This window comes from Cetorhinus maximus, chromosome 2, assembly GCF_964194155.1.
Source record: "Cetorhinus maximus chromosome 2, sCetMax3.hap1.1, whole genome shotgun sequence".
Taxonomy (NCBI): Eukaryota; Metazoa; Chordata; class Chondrichthyes; order Lamniformes; family Cetorhinidae; genus Cetorhinus; species Cetorhinus maximus.
Genome location: NC_135880.1, coordinates 222047420 through 222073662, shown reverse-complemented (window position 1 = coordinate 222073662; position 26243 = coordinate 222047420). Strand labels below are relative to the sequence as shown.

At 43.9% G+C, this 26243-nt stretch overlaps 1 protein-coding gene across 1 annotated transcript; it reads right to left on the bottom strand.

The window, feature by feature from the left end:
• Positions 1-7994: 7994 nt before the first annotated feature.
• LOC144671079 (small integral membrane protein 35-like) lies at positions 7995-26193 on the bottom strand. The gene is made up of 5 exons (XM_078533055.1): positions 26085-26193; positions 19495-19596; positions 18231-18344; positions 13637-13670; positions 7995-8613 (listed from the first exon to the last, which is right to left on the bottom strand). Exons 1-5 carry the CDS (start codon positions 26086-26088, stop codon positions 8457-8459), a joined length of 411 nt encoding a protein of 136 aa, XP_078389181.1. The 5' UTR covers positions 26089-26193; the 3' UTR covers positions 7995-8456.
• Between the last annotated feature and the right edge of the window lie 50 nt (positions 26194-26243).

The window sequence follows — 26243 nt, the reverse complement described above, 5'->3', positions numbered from 1 at the left end:
CTGCTTTTTTTTTTGATCTTTCAAATGACTGGACATATTTTGAGAGTAATTAGCAAAGCGTATGGGATCTTTCATTTCATAAGCAGAGGTAGTGAGTACAAAAACAGGGAAGCTATACAAAAACAAAAATTGCTGGAAAAGCTCGGGTCTGACAGCATCTGTGAAGAGAGAGACAGAGTTAACATTTCGAGTCTGTCTGACTCTTCGTCAGAATACTGAAACTTTATAAAGCTTTTGTTCAGCCAACATTGTGTCACCACAATTTAGAAAGGATGTGAGCGTCCTTGAGAAGGTGCAGAGGGGATTTACCAGAGTGGGCTCCAGGGATGAGGGATTTTCGTGCCGAGGTCAGTTTGGAGAAGCTGGGGTTGTTCTCCTTGGAGCAAAAGAGATTCGAGGGAGATTTGAGAGAGCTGTACAAAATTAAGAAAGATTTGGTTAAGGTAGACAAAGAAAAGCTGTTCCCATTTAGCTGATGGTACAGCAAGTTTTTGAACAGCAAGTGGTAATGACTTGGAGCACTCTGCCAACGAAGGTGGTGAAAGTGGAAACGGTCGATGACTTCATAAGGAAGTTGGATTAGCACTTGAGGGAAATAAACTTCCAGAGCCATGGGGAGAGAGAGAGAGAGAGAGAAAGTTGCTGATTGGATTGAGTCTGACAGGCTTTCTGTGCCATAAATTACTGTCTGTCTCCTTACCTTGAGGATTGTGCCCTAAGCCTTTAGGTTCTTCATACAGAGGCATATTTTTACCAACTTTGGGATTTATCTGCCAGAGTTAAAGTCCACAAGACTGCTTTTATTGAATAAATAATTTGTTCCGTTGAGAATGAAAAAGATCCCAGTATTCGAGAGGTGCAGGACCCCAAACAACAACAAATCATTAAAAAATTGGGGCTGCAATCCTTAAAAGAAACAGTTGATGAAGGTGAAATTTTTGCCCCATTGTGGAATCTGCCTCTTCACGGTCAACAAAATCAGATAACATGGGTCACTAACTCCCAGTGGGGGAAACAGTGAACTCTTGTCCTTCATAGTTTAAGCATCATGTCTGCAGTTACGCTTTGTCATGAAGATATTAATGTATATAATGTGATTGGAAATTATTTTAAATTGGACTTGTAGTAGGGTCTGTGGGTGTGAGTGTGTGTGTGTGTGTCTTAATTGGATTAAAGCCAGCTAGCCTGGGTGCTTTGATGTGTAGTAGTTTTGAGATGATAAACAGTAAGGTAGAGGGTACATTTGCATTTTGTTGAATAAACCATTCAGAGACTGGGGGTGAAATCTTGCACCTAGCTAGGAGACACCAAGCAATATGTTTATATTACTAATGATAGGGATTTTGTTGTTAGAAGAGGTGGGTTCAAAGGGCCTGGTGATACAATGAGAATTTACATTCAAAGGGACTAGGTATATACAGAAAAGAGTTTTGTGTGAGTAAGTCAGAGGCATGTAATATCTAAGCAGCCTGTAAGCATGTAATATCTAAGCAGCCTACCACTGTCTGCAAAGGAAAAAATTGCAAGGGACCTCATTTTGAATTAATAAGATAAAATGTGCTTTGCCTGGTGTCTGTTTTAAGTCTATGGGTTGTTGTTGCCTTGGTGAGGATTTACCTGGGAGTGATTAATTTAGGGGTTTGTTTAAACGTTATTATGGTAGTAATTTGTAGACATGTGTATGTGTTTAATTCCTTGTTAAATTAATAAATGTTTAATTTAATTTATACAAAAACCTCTGGAGGCTCGGTGGTTTCATTTCTGAATCCAAAGCTGCATCTCAAATATAACTGAAAATATAGGTTATGACAGTTGTTTAAAGTTTCCCTCTGGGATTTTAAATAGCTCAGCCTTTACCAACAGCTGTGTCAAAACGATTGGGGGCTCTTGGCAGGATAAAATTTGTAATTTCTTGATTGGTTTGGAATTGGTGAATCTTAAGGTTACGAGTGCGAGAAGCACTTTGAATGCAGGAGTTGGTGAGGTTGTTTTTTTTAAGAAGTGGTGAACTGCAAAATGGCTTTGGCAATTGCCAAGTCTTGTCTGGGAGTAGAAGATATAACTCTGATTGGGGTGCAAAAAATAACCAAGTGTAAGTTAACAGAGTTGGCAAATAGGCTAAAATTGGGGTTACCTGCGGGCGCTAGGAAATCAGATATAATTAAAAGTGTAGCACAGCATCTACAATTGGAAGTGAAACCTGACACTAGTGAGTCACAGCTGGAGGGAGTGAGACTTCAGTTTGAATTGAAGAGGCTTGAATTTGAACAAGCAAAGGAACTGAAAAAACTTGAATTAGAAGCAAAGGAAAGAGAAATGGTATTTAAAAGGAAGCAAGCAGAAAAAGGCAGGAGAAAGAAAGGAAGCTGGAAATGGAATTTCGGGAAAGAGAGGAAGAGAGAGAGAAAGGGGATACCTGCGTAAAAGGCTGGAAGTTAAAAAAAGAGATCACGGGTTCTGAGGAGGGTTCTGAGGATGAAAAACCTTTAATCTAAAACCCAGTGGGGAGATGTTTAAATTTGCGCAAGCTCTTCCAAAGTTTGAGGAAAAAGATGTTGAAGCATTCTTTCATTCATTTTTAGAAGATAGCTAAATAGATGAAATGACCACATTTATACTCTAGGTTGCTGGGTAGAGCGCATGAGGTATATGCTTTGCTGTCTGAAGAAGTATTGGTGAATTACGATGTGGTGAAAAAGACTATTTGAGTGCATATGAGTTGGTTCCTGAAGCATGCAGGCAGAAATATAGGAATATGAGAGAAAAGCCCGGGCAAACATATATTGAGTTTGAGAGAGTAAAACAAAGTAATTTTGACTGATGGGCATTAAAAATAGAGACAACATATGCATCTCTTAAGGAAGTAATTCCTTTGGAAGAATTTAAAGACTCAATCCCTTCAATAGTAAGAACTCATTTTGAGGAACAGAGGGTTCAAACTGTAAGACAAGCAGCAGAAATAGCTGATGATTATGGGTTAGTTCGTAGAGCTAAACATTTTTCTCGTTACCCTTTCAAATCGGAAAAGGATAGAAAGTGGGAAAGTGAAAGGAAGGTGGGTAGTCAGGGAAGAGGAGGAGTGGCTGGGAATTCCCAGGAAGTTTTTTTCTCTGGATGATAAAGTGCTGAGGGCAGGAGTGACATTCGAAAATTGAGGTGTTTTCATTGTAATAAAGTAGGGCACCTGAAGTCAGCCTGTTGGAAATTACTGGGAAAATCTGTTGGAATTATTGAGGTACAGAAAAACTCTGGAAGTAAAAGTACTTTGGGTTCTGAGGTTTAGGCGCAGGAGAAACTAGTGGCTTGTGTACAGTTAAAACAGGAAGAATCAGTGATAGGTAAAGAAGTGGGAATGTGTTCACAATTTACCCAAGAGAATTCTGAGGAGCAGGTTGCAGAAACATTTAAAGACCTTGTGTGTGAAGGGAAAGTCTTCCCATGTGTACAGGGTGGAGTAGGTAAGGATCTTAAAATTTTAAGAGACAAGGGGGCTAGTAAATCTTTAATGTTGTGGGACAGTGATATTTGTTGTTCAGAGGGAGTATTGCAGGAGCAGGTGATAACAAGTGGGGTTCATGGAGATGCTAAATCTATTCAGTTGTGGAAGGTAAATTCAAAGAGCAAATGGAGGACAGGTGAAGTTATTGCTGGAGTAGTGGAAATATTGCCCATTGCAGGGGTTCAATTTATTCTGGGTAATGTTATAGCTGGATCACAAATGTGGGTGATGCCTAGGGTAGTTGAGAAGCCTGTAGAAGTGTTTTCAACAGAGGGGTTACAGAGGGAGCATCCTGGATTGCTTCCAGATTGCGTGGTAACAAGGTCACAGGCACATAGGTTGAAACAGGAAGGACAAGCAGTTCAAAGGCAATAAGAAGATGTTGAAATCCAATTAGCTAGCACTGTGTTTGATAACATTGTTCAAGAGGAAAGACTACAGGACAATTCAACTGAAATGTTTAACTCAAGGAGTTTAGTGGGGTTACAGAAAAATGATTTGCAATTAAAGCAGTTATATCAGAAAGCTTATTCAGAAACAGAAGCAAAATGTATTCCAGTATTTTATTACCTTTAGTGAGATATCTTATGAGAAAATGGAGGCCAGATCACGTTTCAGCAAATGAAAGCTGGAGTGAGGTGCATCAGATTGTTATTCCATTAGGGCATAGAAATGAGATTCTGAGGGTTGCTCATGAAATTCTTTGGCAGGATTGCATAGGGATGTAGTCAAATTCTGTAGAACCTGTCATACATGTCAAGTAACAGGGAAACCACAAGCACTGATTAATCCAATGCCTTTAATCCCAATACCAGCATTTGAAGAACCTTATACTAGGGTCATGATTGATTGTGTAGGACCCCTCCCTAAGACTAAAAGTGGAAATCAGTATTTATTGACAATAATGGATGTGTCTACCAGGTTTCCTGAAGTGATACCTTTAAGAAATATTACAACTAAGAAGATTGTGGAGGAGTTAATTAAATTTTTTACAAGATATGGTTTACCTAAGGAAATACAATCTGATCAGGGGTCAAATTTCATGTCACAGCTGTTTAAGGAAGTAATGAACAGTTTGGGGATAAAACAATTTAAGTCAACAACTTATCACCCAGAGTCACAAGGAGCTTTGGAAAGATGGCATCAAACTTTAAAAACTATGATGACAGGGTACTGTCAGGATTATCCATAGGATTGGGATATGGGAATTCCATTCCTGTTATTTGCTATTAGAGACACTCCTAATGCATCGCCTGGTTTTGGCCCTTTTGAACTAGTTTATGGTCATGAGGTAAGGGGACCACTAAAATTAATTCATGAGAAATGGTGGGTCAAAATTCAGAAACTATTCTCCTGGATTACATATCAAATTTCAGGGAAAGATTGAACAGAGCATGTGTGTTGGCTAGGGAACATTTAAAGGTGTCACAGCAAGTGATTGAAGGCAGATAAGAAAGCTAAAGCTCGCAGTTTTGTTCTGGAGAGAAAGTATTAATTTTGTTACCAATACTAGGTCATTCAGTAAATGCAAGATTTAGTGGGCCTTACAGGGTTAAAAAGAAATTGAGTGAAGTAAATTATTTAATAAATATTCCAGATAGAAGAAAGAAGCAGAGGGTGTGTCATGTAAAAATGCTTAAAATGTACTTTGTCAGGGAAGAGGAACAAAAAGAGGTATTTGTGATGGTGGATGATGATAAAGAGGTAGAGTGCAGGACTCTGAAATTGACTTTCCTCTAATCAAATTGGATAATGAGGGAATGCTTGAAAATTCAAATGAGATATTGAGTTACCTTTCAAGAAAGTGTCAAAGTGATTTGGAAAAGCTATTGCAGTCACACGAACCTATTTGTGGGAATAAATTAGGAAAGACAGATTTAGCTATACATGATGCCTCTATACAGGTTTTATCTTCAATAAGGCAACATCCTTATAGATTAAATCCTGCAAAGTTATCACAAGTACAAAAATAAATTGATTTCATGCTTCAAAATGATACCATTGAGTCTAGTTGCAGGAACTGGAGTTTGCCTACTGTGCTGGTACCAAAACTGGATGCAACACAATGACTGTGTGTAGGCTATCGAAAGGTGAATGTGGGTGACAAAAGTGGATTCATATCCTATACCACAGTTAGAAGATTGCATTGAGATTGCATTGAAAAAAATCAAAATTTATCACAAAGGTTGACTTGCTAAAAGGATATTGGCAGGTACCGTTGTTGGAGAGAGCAAAGGAGATATTGGCTTTTGTAACGCCAAGTGGACTATATCAGTTTAAAGTCATGCCATCTGATTTGAAGAATGCATCTGCGACATTTCAAAGACCGACGTAAGTAATTGCGGTTCTAAACATTTGTGCTGTTTATATTGATGATATAATGGTTTTCAATCCAACGTGGGAGGAGCATTTACAGCATCTGGAAGATTATTTTCTCGATTACAAGAAGCTAATTTGGTGATGAACTTGGCTAAAAGTGAATTTGCAAAAGTGCAAGTTACATATCTAGGCCATACCATTGGACATGATAAGGTGGCTCTGAGAGATGCAAAAGTCAGAGGCATGTAATGTCTAAGCAGCCTGTAAGTCCTACTACTGTCTGCAGAGGAAACAAATTGCAAATGACCTCATTTTGAATTTATAAGATAAAATGTGCTTTGCCTGGTGCCGTTTAAAGCCTAAGGGTTGTTGTTGCCTTGGTGAGGATTTACCTGGGAGTGATTAATTTGGGGATTTGTTTAAAAGTTATTATGGTAGTAGTTTGTAGACGTGTACGTATTTAATTCCTTGTTAAATTAATAAATGTTTAATTTAATTTATATAAAAACCCCTGGAGGCTTGGTGGTTTCATTTCTGAATTCAAAGCTACATCTCAAACATACCAATTGACAATATAGGTTATGACAGTTGTTTAAAGTTTCCCTCTGGGATTTTAAATAACTCAGCCTTTACCAACAACTGTGTCATAACAACTTTCTATTAGCCTTTCACTCAGGTTACGACAATGTCAATGGATCAACGAGCCTCATCCAGTAACGTTTTTAATTGTACACATTCATACTCCCACTCATGATCACATTCAAATAAGTTCAGCTTTTTCATTTCACAAAGTACATGAAAATTGATCCACAGGAGAATGAGTAACAGCTTTTCCAGAAAATTACAACAACTAAAGAAAAAGTAACATTTACCACAGAATTTCTGTAAATTTAATTATTTTTTGGTCAATACGTGCATATCAAGGCAAGGATGCTGATGTTCATAAAGGGAACACTTTCCAGTCAGGCACCTGGTGTCAGCAACAAACACTCCCAGGGCAGGTACAGCACGGGGTTAGATACAGAGTAAAGCTCCCGCTACACTATCCCCATCAAACACTCCCAGGGCAGGTACAGCACGGGGTTAGATACAGAGTAAAGCTCCCTCTGCACTGTCTCCATCAAACACTCCCAGGACAGGTACAGCACGGGGTTAGATACAGAGTAAAGCTCCCGCTACACTATCCCCATCAAACACTCCCAGGGCAGGTACAGCACGGGGTTAGATACAGAGTAAAGCTCCCTCTGCACTGTCCCCATCAAACACTCCCAGGACAGGTACAGCACGGGGTTAGATAGAGAGTAAAGCTCCCTCTACACTGTCCCCATCAAACACTCCCAGGGCAGGTACAGCACGGGGTTAGATACAGAGTAAAGCTCCCTCTACACCATCCCCATCAAACACTCCTGGAGCTGTATCAAATATCCCATGGTCACTATTTGAAAGAAGAGGTGACTTCTCCCAGGTGTCCTAGGTATAATATTTAAATCTCAACCAAAATCATTAAAAGAAGTAGAATATCTGGTCAATATCACCTGCCTATTGGTGCAGTGTGCAAAATGGCTGGGATGTTTCTTTCCTACATTCGAACAGTGACCACAACTCAAGAAGTATTTCATTGGCTGTGAAGCATTTGGAACATTCTGAGGTCATGAAAGACCCTCAACCAACGCCTCTGAAACAGAATATCTGACTATTAACTCCTTGTTGTTTGTGGGATTTTGCTGTGTGCAAATTGGCTTTGGGATTTTCTACATTTCAGAAGTGACTACACTTTGGAAAAGCATGTTATTGGTTGTAAAATGCTTTGCGACATGTAGCTTTTCTTTAGAATATAATGGAGTCTTTTTTTAACTAGTTGAAATTTGACTCTGCATTGCAATATGCCAGTCATTTCTTTATTTATATATATATATATATATATATATATAACATATATATATATATATACACATGTGTGTATATGCATATGTATGTGTATATGTGTGTATGTATGTATAGTGGATGTAGCACTGATCCCTGGGGAACACTGCTGTCTACCTCCTCCAGTCTGAAAAACAACCATTTACCACCACTTGCTGTATTCTGTGCTTAAGCCATTTTTTAATCCAACCTGACACTGACCCTCCAATTCCATGAGCCAGTTTTTTCTTTATGCTCGTGTTTTTTTTTTATTCATGGGATGTGTGTTTCGCTGGCTGGGCCAGCATTTATTGCCCATCCCTAGTTGCCCTTGAGAAGATGGTGGTGAACTGCCTTCTTGAACCGCTGCAGTCTATGTGGTGTAGGTACACCCACAGTGCTGTTAGGAAGGGAGTTCCAGGATTTTGACCCAGCGACAGTGAAGCAATGGCGATATATTTCCAAGTCAGGGTGGTGAGTGATGTTGGGTTACTGCACATTCTGTGGAGCTGGTTTGGATGAGATGTAACGACACCCTGCCCATTGCTAAACAAATCTCAAGCTTAGCAAAATCCAATCAAGCAGCAGGAGCTGAGATTTCACCTGGGATTTTTAAGAAAGTTTTATTTCCCCATTCCAAGATCCCAACACCACAAAAAAAAATCAATAGGAATAAGGTTTCTTGTTTCCCCACAGTCCCCGAAGGTGATGATCTCACACCTCTTTCGAACCCCCTTTAATGATGCTCTGCGATGGCTGGGTACAAATCCTCGTCACAAATCTCCATGTTGTGATACTGGAACTGTTGGTCTGATCTGGGGTTTCCCAAAGCGTTCATCATCCCACTGATAGTGAACGGTGGGTCAAACTCCAATTGGATTGATTTCAGGTCTCTGCGGAAAAATCCAGGATTTAAGATCTGTCCTTTTCCTCCCCTCCATCCCACATTCCCCCTACCAGCCCGCTGATGCCATTTCTAACAGTAGCTAAGCTTTGAGGCTTTACGAGCACACAGGTCTGCCTTAGGAGCAGAATAATACATGCGATACATCTTCAACTTGCTCTTGGCTATCTGATTATCTGATGTTGCTGTTCCTATATCACCGTTCCTTTGCTGCACTGGGTCGAAACCCTGGAACTCCCTCCCTATCAGCACAGTGGGTGTGCCTACACCACTTGGATTGCAGCGGTTCAAGAAGGCAGCTCACCACCACCTTCTCAAAGCCAATTAGGGATGGGCAATAGATGCTGACCTAGCCAGCGATGCCCATGTTCTGTGAACAAATAAAAAAATGTCCTGTTTCACATGTCGGGCAATTCCAGTTATGAGTAATAGTAATTATTATCTCCAATGGCTCAATGACTTTATTCTGTGGGTTGTTGAGCAACATCAACTAAGGACTAAAGTTCTGGTATTACAATTTTGCGTTGTTTTTCTGCACTGGTTTCTTGTGCTAAAGATATCCCCCTTTGCTCGGAGGCAATGGCACCTCGTCTCTCACTAACCCTTCAAGTAGCTAGATTTTGAATGTCAACAGTAAACCTGACTTTAAGGAGTTTGCACAAGGTTCTTGCCTAACATCAGCTCAAGGATCATAAGGGGCAAGAGTGATGGTGAATTTCCTAACCCGCAAGTGCCAAGGACAAGTCTAGCACCCCTACTCGTACATCACCTCCTAATCCCACCCCAAGCCCTCACCCATCCCTAAGCCTTTCCCCCTCAATACCTGCTCGGAACAGGCTGTGGTTCAAAGCTGGAACTTCAAAGGATTACATGGAATGTACAGCATAGAAACAGGCCATTTGGCCCAACCAGTCCATGCTGGTGTTTAAGCTCCACTTGAGCCTCCTCCTATCTTTCCTCATCTAAACCTACCTTCGTAAACCTCTATTCCTTTCTCCCTTATACGTTTGTCTAGTTTTCCCTTGCATCTATACTAGTTGCTTCAACCATTCCCCTTTGATACATTCCCACATAGTGGGAGGTGATGGCCTAGTGGTATTATTACTACACTAGTAATCCAGAGACCCAGGGTTATGCTCTGCAGACCGGGACTCAAATTTGAATTCAATAAAAATCTGGAATTAAAAGTCTAATGATGACCATGAAACCATTCTTAAAAACCCACCTGGCTCAATAATGCCCTTTAAGGAAGGAAATATGCCACCCTTATCTGATCTGGCATACATGTGACTCCAACCTGGTTGACTTTAGCTACTCAGTTATATCAAAACAGCTACCAAATTGGATAAGGAGTGATACTGGATGGACCACTTGCCATTGACCTAGGCACTAGAATTGACAACGGCAAACTCAATCCTGTCGACCTCGCAATGTCCTTCTTATAACCATCTGGGGGCTTGTGCCAAAATTGGGAGAGCTGTCTCACAGACTAGTCAAGCAACAGCCTGACATAGTCACACTCACTGAATCATATCTTACACATAATGTCCCAGACACCACCATCACCATCCCTGGGTATGTTCTGTCCCACTGGCAAGACAGAGGGGACGGCACAGTGGTATACAGTCGGGAGGTAGTTGTCCCGGGAGTCCTCAACATCGACTCCGGACCCCATGAAGTCTCACGGCATCAGGTCAAACATGGGCAAGGAAACCTGCTTATTATCGCGTACCGTCCTCCCTTAGCTGATGAATCAGTGCTCCTTCATGTTGAACACCACTTGGAGGAAGCACTGAGGGTGGCAAGGGCGCAGAATGTACTCTGGGTGGGAGACTTCATTGTTCACCATCAAGAGTGGCTCGGTAGCACCACTACAGACCGAGCTGGCTGAGACCTAAAGGACATAGCTGCTAGACTGGGTCTGTGCCAGGTGGTGAGGGAACCAACAAGAGGGAAAAACTTACTTGACATCATGCTCACCAGCCTGCCTGCTGCAGATGCATCTGTCCATGACAGTATCGGTAGGAATGACCAACGCACAGTTGTTGTGGAGATGAAGTCCTGCTTTCACATTGAGGATACCCTCCATCATGTTGTGTGGCACTACCACTGTGCTAAATGGGATACATTTCGAACAGATCTAGCAACTCGAGACTGGACATCCATGAGGTGCTGTGGGCCATCAGCAGCAGCAGAATTGTAGTCGAACACAATCTGTAACCTCATGGCCCGGCATATCCCCCACTCTACCATTACCATCAGGTCAGGAGATCAACCCTGGTTCAATGAAAAGTGCAGCAGGGCATGCCAGGAGCAGCACCAAGCAAACCTAAAAATGAGGCATCAGCCTGGTGAAGCTACAATGCAAGACTACTTGTGTGCCAAACAGCATAAGCAATAAGTGAGACAGAGCTAAGCGATTCCACAACCAATGGATCAGATCTGAGGTCTGCAGTCCTGCCACATCCAGTCGTGAATGGTGGTGGACAATCAAACAACTCACTGGAGGAGGAGGCTCCACAAATATTCCCATCTTCGATGATGGGGGAGCCCAGCACATCAGTGCAAAAGATAAGGCTGAAATATTTGCTACAACCTTCAGCCAGAAGTGCTGAGTGAATGAACAATCTTGGCCTCCTCCAGAGGTCCCCAGCATCACGGGTGCCAGTCTTCAGCCAATTCGATTCACTCCATGTGATATCAAGAAATGGCTAAAGGTACTGGATACTGCAAAGGCTATGGACCCTGACAATTTTCCGGCAATAGTACTGAAGACTTGTGCTCCAGAACTTGCCATACCCCTAGCCAAGCTGTTCCAGTACAGCTACAACACTGGCATCTACCCAGCTATTTGGAAAATTGCCTACGTATGTCCTGTACACAAAAAGCAGGGTGAATCCAACCCGGCCAATTACCGCTCCATCAGTTAACTCTCGATCATTAGTAAAGTGGTGGAAGGGGTCATCAACAGTCCTATCAAGCGGCACTTGCTCAGGAATAACCTGCTCACTGATGCTCAGTTTGGGTTCCGCCAGGGCCATTCAGCTCCTGACCTCATTACAGCCTTGGTTCAAACATGGACAACAGGGCCGAACTCTGGAGGTGAGGTGAGAGTGACTGCCCTTGACATCAAGGCCACATGTGACCGAGTGTGCCATCAAGGAGCCCTAGCAAAACTGGAGTCAATGGGAATCAGGGGAAAACTCTCCGCTGGTTGGAGTCATACCCAGCACAAAGGAAGATGGTTGTGGTTGTTGGAGGTCAATCATCTCAGTTCCAGGACATCACTGCAGGAGTTCCTCAGAGTAGTGTCCTAGGCCCAACCATCCTCAGCTGCTTCATCAATCACCTTTCTTCCATCATAAGGTCAGAAATGGGGATGTTCACTGATGTTTGCACAATGTTCAGCACCATTCATAACTCCTCAGATACTGAAGCAGTCCATGTCCAAATGCAGGAAGACCTGGACAATATCCAGGCTTGGGCTAACAAGTGGCAAGTAACATTTGTGCCTCACAGGTGCCAGGCAATGACCCTCTCCAACAGGAAAGAATCTAACCATTGCCCCTTGATGTTCAATGGCGTTACCATCACTGAATCCCCCACTAGCAACATCCTGGGGGTTACCATTGACCAGAAACTGAACTGGACTAGCCATATAAATAATGTGGCTACATGAGCAGGTCAGAGGTTAGGAATAGTGTGATGCGTAACTCACCTCCTGATTCCCCAAAGCCTGTCCACCATCCACAAGGCACAAGTCAGGAGTGTGATGGAATACTCCCCACTTGCCTGGATGAGTGCAGCTCCAACGACACTCAAGAAACTTGACACCATCCAGGACAAAGCAGCCCACTTGATTGGCACCACATCCACAAACATTCACTCCCTCCACCACTGATGCACAATAGCAGCAGTGTATACCATCTACAAGATGCACTGCAGGGACTTACCAAAGTTACTTAGGCAGCACTTTCCAAACCCACAACCACTACCATCTAGAAGGACAAGGGCAGCTGTGACATAGGAACACCACCAGCTGGAAGTTCCCCTCCAAGCCACTCAGCATCCTGACTTGGAAATATATCACTGTTTTTTTCACTGTCGTTGGGTCAAAATCCTGGAACTCCCCCGCTAACAGCACTGTGGTTGTACCTACACCACATGAACTGCAGTGGTTCAAGGAGGCAGCTCACCACCTCTTTCTCAAGGGCAACTAGGGATGGGCAACAAATGCTGGCCCAGCCAGCGAAACCCACATCCCAAGAATGAAATAAAAAAAAACAAGTTCCACATTCTCACCACTCTATGGTTGAAAAAGTTCCTTCTGAATTCCCCATTCGATTTCGTGGCAACTATTTTTATCCTTTCTTGGGATGTGGGTGTCATTGACAATAACAGTATTTGTTGCCCATCAGGGCAGTTAGAGTCAACCACATTGCTGTGGGTCTGGAGTCACATGTAGGCCAGACCAGGTAAGGATGGCAGATTTCCTTCCCTAAAGAGCATTAGTGAATCAGGTAGGCTTTTAACAACAATCAATGATAGTTTGATGGTCACTGTTACTGAGATTGGCTTTCAATTCCAGATTTTACTAACTGAATTTAAATTCCACCAGCTACCATGGTGGGTTTTGAACCCATGGCCCTAGAGCATAAACCAGGGCCTCTGGATTACTAGTCTAGCGACATTACCACCACATCACATCTCTCCCTTAGTATTGATATTAATGACCTCGAGCTGTCCTCTTCCAGAATAGAGGAATCAGTCTCTTCATATCCACTCTGTCAAAACCTTCATAATTTTAAAGACCTCATTGGTCATTGATCCGCCTTCTCTTTTTAAGAGAGAAGAGATCCAGTCAGTCAGTCCTTTCCTGATGTTACCCACATATTACTAGCATACCTGCTCTGCTGTGTCGGAATGAAGTTGCTACATTGACTGACTGAGCTGCCAGTGAGTGGGTTGTAAACCGTGCTCGGTAATGTCCTGGTGAAGATTATGTACTGTACCTGAGAACATTCTGGCTAAAGGTCAGCTTGGGTTCTGTAAAACACAGAAAGCGCAGCAGTGTTAGTAAAGATGGGCACATTGAATCATTAGGATAGCCAGGCCACAAAGAGGGCACACACCCTCACAACCACCATCATACACACCATTACACACCCTCACAACCACCATCATACACACCATTACACACACACACACCCTCACAACCACCATCATACACACCATTACACACACACACACCCTCACAACCACCATCATACACACCATTACACACACACACACACCCTCACAACCACCATCATACACACCATTACACACACACACCCTCACAACCACCATCATACACACCATTACACACACACACACCCTCACAACCACCATCATACACACCATTACACACACACACCCTCACAACCACCATCATACACACCATTACACACACACACACCCTCACAACCACCATCATACACACCATTACACACACACACACCCTCACAACCACCATCATACAAACCATTACACACACACACACCCTCACAACCACCATTGTACACACCATTACACACACACACACCCTCACAACCACCATCATACACACCATTACACACACACACACCCTCACAACCACCATCATACACGCCATTACACACACACACACCCTCACAACCACCATCATACACACCATTACACACACACACACCCTCACAACCACCATCATACACACCATTACACACACACACACCCTCACAACCACCATCATACACACCATTACACACACACACCCTCACAACCACCATCATACACACCATTATACACACACACCCTCACAACCACCATCATACACACCATTACACACACACACCCTCACAACCACCATCATACACACCATTACACACACACACACCCTCACAACCACCATCATACACACCATTACACACACACTGCCTCACAACCACCATCATACACACCATTACACACACACTGCCTACAACCACCATCATACACACCATTACACAGACACACACCCTCACAACCACCATCATACACACCATCACACACACACACTGCCTCACAACCACCATCATACACACCATTACACACACACACTCTCACAACCACCATCATACACACCATTACACACACACCCCCACAACCACCATCATACACACCATTACACACACACACACCCTCACAACCACAATCATACGCACCATTACACACACACACACCCTCACAACCACCATCATACACACCATTACACACACACACACCCTCACAACCACCATCATACACACCATTACACACACACACCCTCACAACCACCATCATACACACCATTACACACACACACACCCTCACAACCACCATCATACACACCATTACACACACACTGCCTCACAACCACCATCATACACACCATTACACACACACTGCCTACAACCACCATCATACACACCATTACACACACACACACCCTCACAACCACTATCATACACACCATCACACACACACACTGCCTCACAACCACCATCATACAAACCATTACACACACACCCTCACAATCACCATCATACACACCATTACACACACACACCATCACAACCACCATCATACACACCATTACACACACACACACCCTCACAACCACAATCATACGCACCATTACACACACACACACCCTCACAACCGCCATCATACACACCATTACACACACACACACCTTCACAACCACCATCATACACACCATTACACACACACACCCTCACACACACCATTACACACACACTGCCTCACAACCACCATCATACACACCATTACACACACACCCCCTCACAACCACCATCATACACACCATTACACACACACACACCTTCACAACCACCATCATACACACCATTACACACACACACACCCTCACAACCACCATCATACACACCATTACACACACACACACCCTCACAACCACCATCATACACACCATTACACACACACACCCTCACAACCACCATCATACACACCATTACACACACACACCCTCACAACCACCATCATACACACCATTACACACACACTGCCTACAACCACCATCATACACACCATTACACACACACACACACCCTCACAACCACCATCATACACACCATTACACACACACTGCCTACAACCACCATCATACACACCATTACACACACACACACACCCTCACAACCACCATCATACACACCATTACACACACACTGCCTCACAACCACCATCATACACACCATTACACACACACACCCTCACAACCACCATCATACACACCATCACACACACACCCTCACAACCACCATCATACACACCATCACACACACACACCTTCACGCAAACCATCACAATGATTTTTGATAACTTTTTTCACCAGCTTTTCTCCCCTCTTATGGTGCTGACGCTCACTGAACCAGGGATACTGTCTCACAGCCACACTCTGCCACCTCATCCTCATGTCCATTCTCCCCAGTTGTGCCCACACACTCTGAGTGTGACTCTCTCCTTGTCCATCACTCACACACCCACTCCAGCAGTGAATAGTGAGCTGGAGGGGGAATGATGGTTGATTTTTAAAAATTTATTCATGGGATGTGGGCTTCGCTGGCTGGGCCAGCATTTATTGCCCATCCCTAGTTGCCCTTGAGAAGGTGGTGACGAACTGCCTTCTTGAACCATTGCAGTCCCTGTGATGCAGGTACACCCACAGTGCTTTGACCCAGTGACAGTGAAGGAACGGCGATATATTTCCAAGTCAGGATGGTGAGTGACTTTAAGGGCAACTTCCAGGTGGTGATGTTCCCATCTATCTGCTGCCATTGTCCTTCTACGTGGTAGTGGTCGTGGGTTTGGAAGGTGCTGTCTAAGGAGCCTTGGTGGATTCCTGCAGTGCATCTTGTAGATGGTACACACTGCTGCTACTGTGTGTCGGTGGTGGAGGGAGTGAATGTTTGTGGATGTGGTGTCAATCAAGCGGGCTGCTTTGTCCTGGACAGTGTCCAGCTTCTTCAGTGTTGTAGGAGCTGCACTCATCCAGGCAAGTGGAGAGTATTCCATCACATCCTCCTGACTTGTGCCTTGTAGATGGTGGACAGGCTTTGGGGAGTCAGGAGGTGAGTTACTCGCTGCAGGATTCCTAGTATTTGACTTGCTCTCGTAGCCACTGTATTTATCTGGCTAGTCCAGTTCAGTTTCAGACCAAAGGAAACCCCCAGGATGTTGATAGTGGGGAATTCAGCGATGGTAATGCCATTGAATGTCAAGGGACGATGTTTAGATTCTCTCTTGTTCAAGATGGTCATTGCCTCGCACTTGTGTGGTGTGAATGTTACTTGCCACTTGTCAGCCGAAGCCTGGATATTGTCCTGGTCTTGCTGCATTTGAACATGGACTGCTTCAATGTTGAACATTGAGCAATCATCAGCGAACATCCCCACTTCTGACCTTATGATGGAAGGAAGGTGATTGATGAAGCAGCTGAAGATGGTTGGGCTGAGGACACTAGGATATTTCCCCTTTCCCCCTCCGTCGCTCATTGGCGCTGAAGCAAATTTTACCAGCTCAGCAAAATCAGCAAAGGTCACAGATTGAACCTCTCCTGGTCTTCATAGAGAGTTAACTCCTACTGGGAGGTGGAGTAGAGGTGGGGGGGTGTGGTTGGGGGGGAGAAAATAGAAAAAGTCTGTTAAGTACATGAGATGTGGATCGGATTCATATTCTGGATTCCTCTCAGATTCCTTGTACCCATCCTACTATTTTATTGGGAATCACAGACATAATGCAGTCACAATAGTGTCAAACACAGGGGACACACCTTATCAATATTAATTAAAAAAATTAAGGCTTCTAATGCTCATCTCTAGGCCCAATCCTAATCTATTATACCTAAATGCTAACCATTAACGTTAGGGTTAGTTCCTGGGGTTAAGGTTAGTGGATGGGGCTAGGGTTTAGGAATAGAGTTTAGGGTTAATGGGAAAGGTTAGAGTTTAGGCATTGTGGTTCGGTTTGGGGTTAGTGGTTACAAACAATTACTCACGAGATTTCCCAGTTTGTCACGTCACTAGGCTGACACAGTCTCCAGAACCAAAAAAAAACCCCCCACACGTTGGCAGGTCTCTATAAAATTTTAAAGGGACAATTAAATATTTCTAAGCAGCGCATTAAGCCCAAAACTGACGGAGGTCGAAGAATTCATAACCAACAGCTCCAACTGTACACACTCCAGTGTGTTTCCTTTGCTGACCCCTTTTTCCCAAGAACAATTAAGGACTGGAACAATCTTCCATAAACCTTAATCTCCATGTCCCAATAAGGATTCATTTAAGGAAAACCTATTGAACTTTTTTTTTAATTACTGTGGCCATCGATTGCACTTGTTGTGCACCTGTAAAAATTCCCTAGTGGAAGGCTGTGGACGGAAACCTTACCGAGTACTTAACCACCATCACTAAACACAACCCCTGACCCTAAACTCCAATCCTGGCCACTAACCCTAATTATGTTTTGTAGGTTCAATTGTAGGGTCAGTAATCCCTCCATTTAGTGAATCATCTGCATTGCACTTACTTTGAAAGCAGCATCCGTGTCTGTAGTACTGGACTAAGAATATGATCAGCACAACGACAGCCAAGGTCAGCAGGCAAACAGCGATGATGATCCCTCGTGTATTTACACTGTTGCCTAGAAATGGACAGAGATGGGGTCAACGGGTTTCAAGCAACCTCCCAACAGACCGCTCCTTGCTTCCTTCACAACCTGGTTTAATTATTGGCTCTGATTTTTAAAACATCTTTGACTGAAATTTGGACTGTACAGCGCAGAGACAAGAATTGGTCCATGCTGGTGTTTATGTTCCTCACGAACCTGCTCCTGCCCTTCTTCATCTCACCCTATCAGCTTTCTCCCTCATGTGTTTATCCAGCTTCCCCTTAAATACATCTGTACTACTTGCTTCAACCATTCCCCGTGGTAGTGAGTTCCACTGTCTAAACCCAAGGTAAAGAAACTTCTCCTGAATTCCATAAGGTCCCTGGATCCTGCCACATGAATGAATGTTATTTAATTACCTGTGAGGGTGTTTCTGATTTTCTTCCCAGCCTGAGAAACATCCCTTGTGTGAATTTAACTTTTTCCTAACCTGCGTCTCACTCCTGAGCCTTGTCTTGTCCACACGTTGGAGAGGGTGTGGGAGTGAGGAATCCAACGAATTTACCTCACTCTTGTAAGCCTTTTTCCCTTTCCCTGGGGATGCGCCTCAACCCCAGCAGGGATCACAACAATCCAAATTTATTTTCCTTTTTTTATAACAATTTTCTCCCCTACTTTCTTTTGACTGTTGACAGTCATCACGGTGTCAGCCATGGGCCCAGTGTGATGCACTCTCACTTCTGAGGAAGGAAGTCATGGATTCAAGTCCAGAGATTTGACCATTTGAGACTTAATCCCGTCTGACACTGAGAGAGTGCCACACGGTCAGAGGCGCCATTTTCCTGAGGAAACAGGAGTTTTGTCTGCCCTGTCAAATGGATGGCAAAGATCCACTGACACTATTTATATCTCACTGAAAATAAATAGATTATCTAGACATTATCGCATTACTGTTTGGGGGAGTTTGCTGTGCACAAATTGGCTGCAGTGTTTCCTACAATACAACAGTGACTACACTGCAAAAAGTACTTCATCAGCTGTAAAGCACTTTGAGACATCCTGAGGATGTCAAATGTGTTATAGAAGCACAAACTCTTTCTTTTTTTTATTCAAGGAGTTGGTTAAATGTTCAGGTCACAGGGTATACTCAAATTTAATGGGATTCAGATGGTTCTCCCCTTACTGTCTCCTGGCTCTGTATTGTTCACACTTGTGACCTGTCTCTGGATATGTAGTAGGATTTCACTGGAAGGAGTGACTGTTGCTCGATCCTCGTGTGGATTAGCTGCAAAACAGAAGAGACAGAAATTAGACCAGGTTACAGTGGCAGCCCATAGTTCGATAACACTGGGAGCTGTTGTCACCTTGCAGGTGGACACCAGAGCACAGTATGAGGTGCGTAGACAGCACCTCACCTGTCTCCTCAATCCATAGGTGGCAGCTGTGGCTCACTGGGTAGCTTTCTTATCTCTGAATTGGAAGGTTGTGGGTTCAAGTCTCAATCCAGGACCTGAGCACATAATCTCGGTTAACATACCTAGTGCACTGCTCAGGGAGTGCTGAATTGTCGGAGGTGCTATCCTTCTGATGAAACATTAAATCAAAGCACAATCTGCTGTCTCAGGTAGATCTAAAAGATTCCATGAGGCGAGTTCTGGTCAATATTTATACCTAAACATTACTAAAACAAGGTATCTGGTCATTTATCACATTGCTGTTTGTGGAAGCTTGCTGTGTGAAAATTAGCTCCCATGTTTCGTATAACAGTGACTATAGTTTGTGCTCTGATACTCTGGCAGGATTGGCACTTAGTGTCCCTTGTCATTAGAAGGATATGTCCAGGCTGGACTCTGACACTGTGGAGTGCTATGTACCTTTAAGAGAATGTAGTTAATTGACCATGTGATTGTATTGACCAATTGTTACACAGCTTTGGTAACTGTAATTCTAGAGCTAGAGGCAACTGTAGAAACACACATGGTGTTAGTGCTCTGTTCTTAGTTCCAATAAACCAACAGTGTTTGTTGAGTTAAGGTCTCTCTGTCTGTATTGTTTCAAACACCAACGAATGTGTTAATATCAAGGGCACAGCTAGCGTTCACCAGACAAAGCGAACCTGATAACTAAAAATGTAAAACTGTCGATGAGGATAAACCGAATCAATTGACGACAATCAAGAAAGCTGCGATAAGCCAGACACGTTACTTCGTCACTACCTTGGAAGCTGTTTGAAAGCGCGGTCTCCTTAGTCATCGAGTGCGCCGCGGGTTTGGGCATCTTGAACCATTCGACCCTGTTTCCGATGACCGGTCTCATTACGTCGATCGCCTAGCGTTCTTCTTTACTGCTAACAACATCGCGGGGGAGGACAAGAAGAGGGCGATTCTTTTGTCCGCATGCGGGAGAAAAACGTGTGGGCTGATCCTCAGCTTCACGTCACCTCACACCCCCGATACGAAGACTTTCAACAAGTTAGTAAACATTGTAAAAAAACCTCCTGAAGCCAAAGCTCTCGGCCACTATGCAGCATTTTAAATTCAATTCGAGGAACAGGCTTCCAGGAGAGACAATCGCTGGCCATGTAGCTGCTTTAAAGGAATTAATGGAATATTGTGAGTTTGGAACTTCAATTAATGACATGTTAAGAGACTGATTGATCTGCAGAATCGGGGACGATGCTATTCAAAAGCCATTGCTCTCTGAAACTAATCTAAACTTCAGTAAGGCATTGGAATTGGCAGCAGCCATGGAGAGGCTGTTAGAGACTCGGAGGCAATAAAAGACACACAAAATGGCGCCGTCCATCTTGTAGGGTGGGAGGGGCCGGTAAGAGAAGGTGTGAAAATATCGGACTCCACAGAAAGGCGGGGAACGCCCACTATGTACAGACCATTGAAGAACAGCAGCATTACAGTGAAAACCCACAACATTAATGAGAGAAATGCAACCAGGCATCCTGCAGGCGATTGACATTTCATAAATATCGAATGTTTTTTCTGCCACCCCAATGGTCACATAATGCGTCACTGTCAAGATCGGCTGAGACAGCATTTTAAAAACAAAGGTAGAAATCGCAAACTCTGCCTTGTTGAAGAACCAGAGGAAGCAGAATCTGACATCTATTCATTACACAACCTGAAAGTGGGTAGAACTGAGCCAATCCAGGTAGTCATTAGAGTCAATGAACAACCCATCCAGATGGAGGTCGATACTGGGGCATCAATGTCTTTCATAGGAGAACATACATTCAGACACTTGAATAAAGGAGTCCATCCTTTAAGTTGGGAACAATCGGACACTAAATTAAAAACATATACGGGTGAAGAAATAAGAGTGAAAGGGATATGTCAAGTCCTGGTGCATTGTGGTGATCAGTCTGCAAATTTACCCCTTTATAGTAGTAACTGGGGTGGGCCCCAGTTTAATTGGTCACAACTGGCTCAAAAAGATTAAATTGCAATGGGCCGAGATTTTTCAAATCAGAATGAGAAACTTACAGGAATTGTTACAAAAGTACGCTTCCATTTTCAGTGACGAGTTAGGAAGGATTCGTGGGCTACAAGCCAAAATCCACATAGACCCTCACACAACCCCCAGATTTATCAGAGCCAGACCAGTCCATTATGCTCTACGGGACAAGGTTGAGACTGAGATAAACAGGCTTGAAAAGTTGGATATCTTACAACTGGTGCAGTTTTCTGAGTGGGTTGTACCCATACGCAGGTGCAGCAAGTAATTAAGAAGGCTAATGGAATGTTAACCTTCATTAAGAGAGGAATTGAACCTAAAAGTAAGGATGTTATGCTTCAGTTATACAGGGCATTGGTGAGACCACATCTCAAATACTGTGAACAGTTTTGGTCTCCTTATTTAAGGAAGAATGTAAATGCATTGGAGGCAGTTCAAAGGAGGTTCAATAGAATGAGTGGGTTGTCTTATGAGGAAAGGTTGGACAGACTGGGCTTGTTTCCACTGGAGTTTAGAAGAGTGAGGGGTGATTTGATTGAAGTATACAAGATCCTGAGCAGACTTGACAAGGTGGACGTGGAAAGGATGTTTCCTCTTCTGGGTGAGTCCAGAACTAGGGGTCACTGTTTTAAAATTAGGGGTCGCCCTATTAGGGCAGAGATGAGGGGAAATTTTTTCCCTCAGAGGGTTGTGCAACTTTGGAACTCTCTGCCTCAGAAGGTGGTGGAGGTGGGGGTCATTGAATATTTTTAAGGCAGAGGTAAATAGATTCTTGTTAGGCAAGGGAATCAAAGGTTATCGGGGTCAGATGGGAACGTGGAAATCAAAACACAAGAAAATCAGCCATGATCTTATTGAATGGTGGAGTAGGCTCGAGGGGCCGAATGGTCTACTCCTGCTCCTATTTCTTATGTTCTTATAGTACCCGTACTAAAATCAGACCAAAGTGTTCACTTATGCGGTGACTATAAGTTAACCGTAAACAGAGTGGCCAAACTTGATAGACACCCGATACCGAAGGTTGACGAATTATATTTGAAATTGGCAGGGGGCCATCATGTATTCCAAACTCGACATGAGCGATGCCTACCAGCAGGTAGAGTTGGAAGAAGGCTCAATATACTCGACTATATCAATATACTCGACTATGTTTTCGGGTTTCATCGCCGTGTGATATTTTCCAGCGTACCATGGAAAATCTGCTTCAGGGACTGCCCCATGTTTATCTGGATGATGTCTTAGTCACTGGATGAACTGACGAAGAAAGCTTAGCTAATTTGGAGGAGGTGCTGAAACACTTTTCACAAGCGGGGGTGAGCTTGAAGTGAGAAAAATGTCTTTTCCAAGCTAAAGAGTTTACTTGGGCCATAAGGTCGACACACAGGGCCTGCATCCTGTGGAAGAAAAGGTTAAGGATATTCGTGAGGTACCTGCACCGAGAAACACTTCAGAACTAAAGGCCTTCTTAGGCATGATAAACTCCTCTGGGCGATTTCTCCCAAATCTACCAACCGTACTGGCTCCGATATACACATTGCTTAAGAAAAACCATAAATGGATTTGGCAAGCTCCACACCAGGATGGGTTTCTGAAGGTAAAGCAATTGTTAAGATCATTGGCCCTACTGGTCCACTTTGACCCAAGGAATTGATTTTAACTTGTGACACATCCCCTTATGCAGTAGGGGCTGTACTTTCACATCGGATGGTGGATGGCTCTGAACGGCCCATTGGTTATACATCTCGCACACTCAGTGCTGCAGAGCGACAATATTCTCAAATTGAGAAGGAGGCTTGTCTGTTGTGTTTGGTGTTCAGAAATTCCATCAATACCTCCATGGTCGCCATTTTCACATTATAGCCGATCACAAGCCTCGATTGGGATTATTTGGAGAGGATAAGGCAATACCCCCATCACATCTGCTCACATCCAGAGGTGGGCACTGATACTGGCCGCTTATAAATATACTTTCATTCACCGATCGGGAAGTCAGATCACACACGCTGACGCACTGAGCCTCCTCCCCTGCCAGGTAACAACGTGAAGGTTCCGATTCCCCAGGAACTTGTCCTAGTAATAAATTTTTTGGATTCCTCCCCTGTCCAGGCCAAACAAATCCATGAGTGGACAAGCCAAGGTCCACTTTTATCTAACTTCCGGGGGTAGGTCTTGAATGGATGGTCAGGTGAGCCCAAGTCTGATGACATGAAGCCCTATTTCAATCACAGATATGAGCTCACCTGCCAGGACAGCATATTGCTCTGGGGAACCCCCGAGAGGGCAAAGGCCAAATTACATAATGTGCACCCTGGCATTGGTGGGATGACGATGCTCGTGCGCAGCTACTTGTGGTGACCAGGAGTGGACGCAGACATCAAAACCCTAGTCAAAAGTTGTCTTCAATGCCAACAGGTACAAAAGCTACCCCCATCCCCCCTTAGCTCCATTGCATCCCTAGGAATGGACAGGGCAGCCATGGGTGCACCTCCACGTCGACTACATGGGGCCCTTCTTGGGCACAATGTTCCTTTTATTAATAGACGCCCACTCCAAGTGGATAAATGTCTACGAAGTCCGGTCACCCACGTCTGCTGCCACCACAGGCCATTTGCGACAGAGTTCTTGCAGTGCACATGTTACCAGAGGTTCCTGTGTCAGGCAACAGGACTGCATTTACCAGCGGGCAGTTCCACAGGTTTACAACCCTCAATGGAATAACTTATATCAAACCTCGCCTTACCCACCCCGCCTCTAATGGTTTGGCTGGGCGGGCGGTGCAAGTTTTTAAGTCTGGGATGAAAAAGCTGGACAGGGATTCTGTCAGCACCAGGTTGTCACGGTTCCTGTTCTCATACCAGACGACACTGTACATGACCACCGGTATCGCCCCCGCTGAATTACTAATGAAGAGACGTCTCTGCACCCGCCTACCTCTTATCAGGCCGAATTTAGGGGGGAGGGTGGAGAGAAGCCAAGAGGCCCAGAAGGCCAGACATGATGGCCATGCTCATGAAAGAAATTTCACGGTGGGAGACACAGTCCTCGCGAAGAAGTTTGGAGATGGGCCCAATTGGCTATTAGGCGAAGTGAGTGCCGTGACAGGACCTCTCTCCTATAATGTGTCGGTAAACGGCCGAATAATTAGATGACACATGGATCATCTCTGGAGAAGAGAGACATTCCCACAAGAAGGAATGCCGTTACCATTTGAGTTGGAGTCTGCACCGCACGTAAAAGGAATGCCACACGATTTGGAAGTACCGGTGGGGCCTGTTGGACCCAAGGGGGTTGAAGAACCAGACTTGCCCACTTCCACCAAGGAGTCTGGTGGACAGTTGACCCCTGAGAAGGGGGTATCGGAAAAACCAGCCGAGGCCGTTGAGCTACGACACTCGACACGTCCGAGGAATCCTCCTGAGAGACTTACCTTGTAAATAGCTATTCATGTAAATAACTGGGATGCTGTGAAGCTTGTCAACTGTACTTTCAAGTAAAGGGGGAGGGATGTGGTAAAGTGGAGCGCTATGTACCTTTAAGAGAATGTAGTTAATTGACCATGTGCCTGTATTGACCAATCACTACACACCGCGGGCAACTTTGGTAACTGTAATTCTAGAGCTGGAGGTGATTGTAGAAACACACATGGTGTAAGTGCTCTGTTCTTAGTTCCAATAAACCACCAGTGTTTGTTCAGTTAATCGCTGTCTCTGTCTAGATTGTTTCAAACACCAACTAATGTGTTAATATCAAGGGCGCAGCTAGCGTTCGCCAGACAAAGCGAACCTGATAACCAAAACCATAAAAGAGACACACATGGTTCACTAAGTGAGTGTGCTGTACATATTTGGGAACTGATGCTGAGGCACCCAACCACACAGGGGGACATTCCTTTTCATCTGATGGGTGCTGTAGCTGAACAGGAGCTGAATCACATGGGTCAGTAACTGTCCTCAGTAAGGCCTTTGACCTTTTGGCCAGTTGGTCACTAGTGTTAAAGGTAATAATTGAAGTAATAGCAGATAATTTAAGGATTAAAAAGTAGACTCAGAGATTTTAATCAGAATAAGGACATCGGGGCAAAATATTGTCGCACCGACCACAGAGATCGTGACAATCTCATGTTACAAAATCTCAAGAACAGCTGAAACATATTTTTCAGTTCCATTACTTCCTGATTCTGATAGAAAATTTCCCCCAACTTCACATAATCCTTAGACAAAACGAAAGGAATGCGCTCAGTCTCCTGCCTGAAATTAGTACTTCATATCGGAAATGATAACTGGGTCCTCAGACCCTGGGTCTTACCCATCTCTTTTCCGACAGAGGGTGGACAAAGGTGAGTTTGCTGCTGTGATCCAGTGTTGACTTTAACCCTGAATGCTACCAGAACTGGTTTGTCCTGATTCCTGACAAGTCAAGCGCATCTGTGCCTCAAATAACTGGGAGATCAGCTGAGCTCATAGA

What these genes read in the sequence shown, in the direction of transcription:
- LOC144671079 (XM_078533055.1), bottom strand. An exon ending in CAATACAGAGCCAGGAGACA is followed by an intron (nt 18,345 to 19,494) that starts GTAAGGGGAGAA and finishes GTCCATTTCTAG; the next exon opens with GCAACAGTGTAAATACACGA. An exon ending in TTTAGCCAGAATGTTCTCAG is followed by an intron (nt 8,614 to 13,636) that starts GTACAGTACATA and finishes ATTTTTCCGCAG; the next exon opens with AGACCTGAAATCAATCCAAT.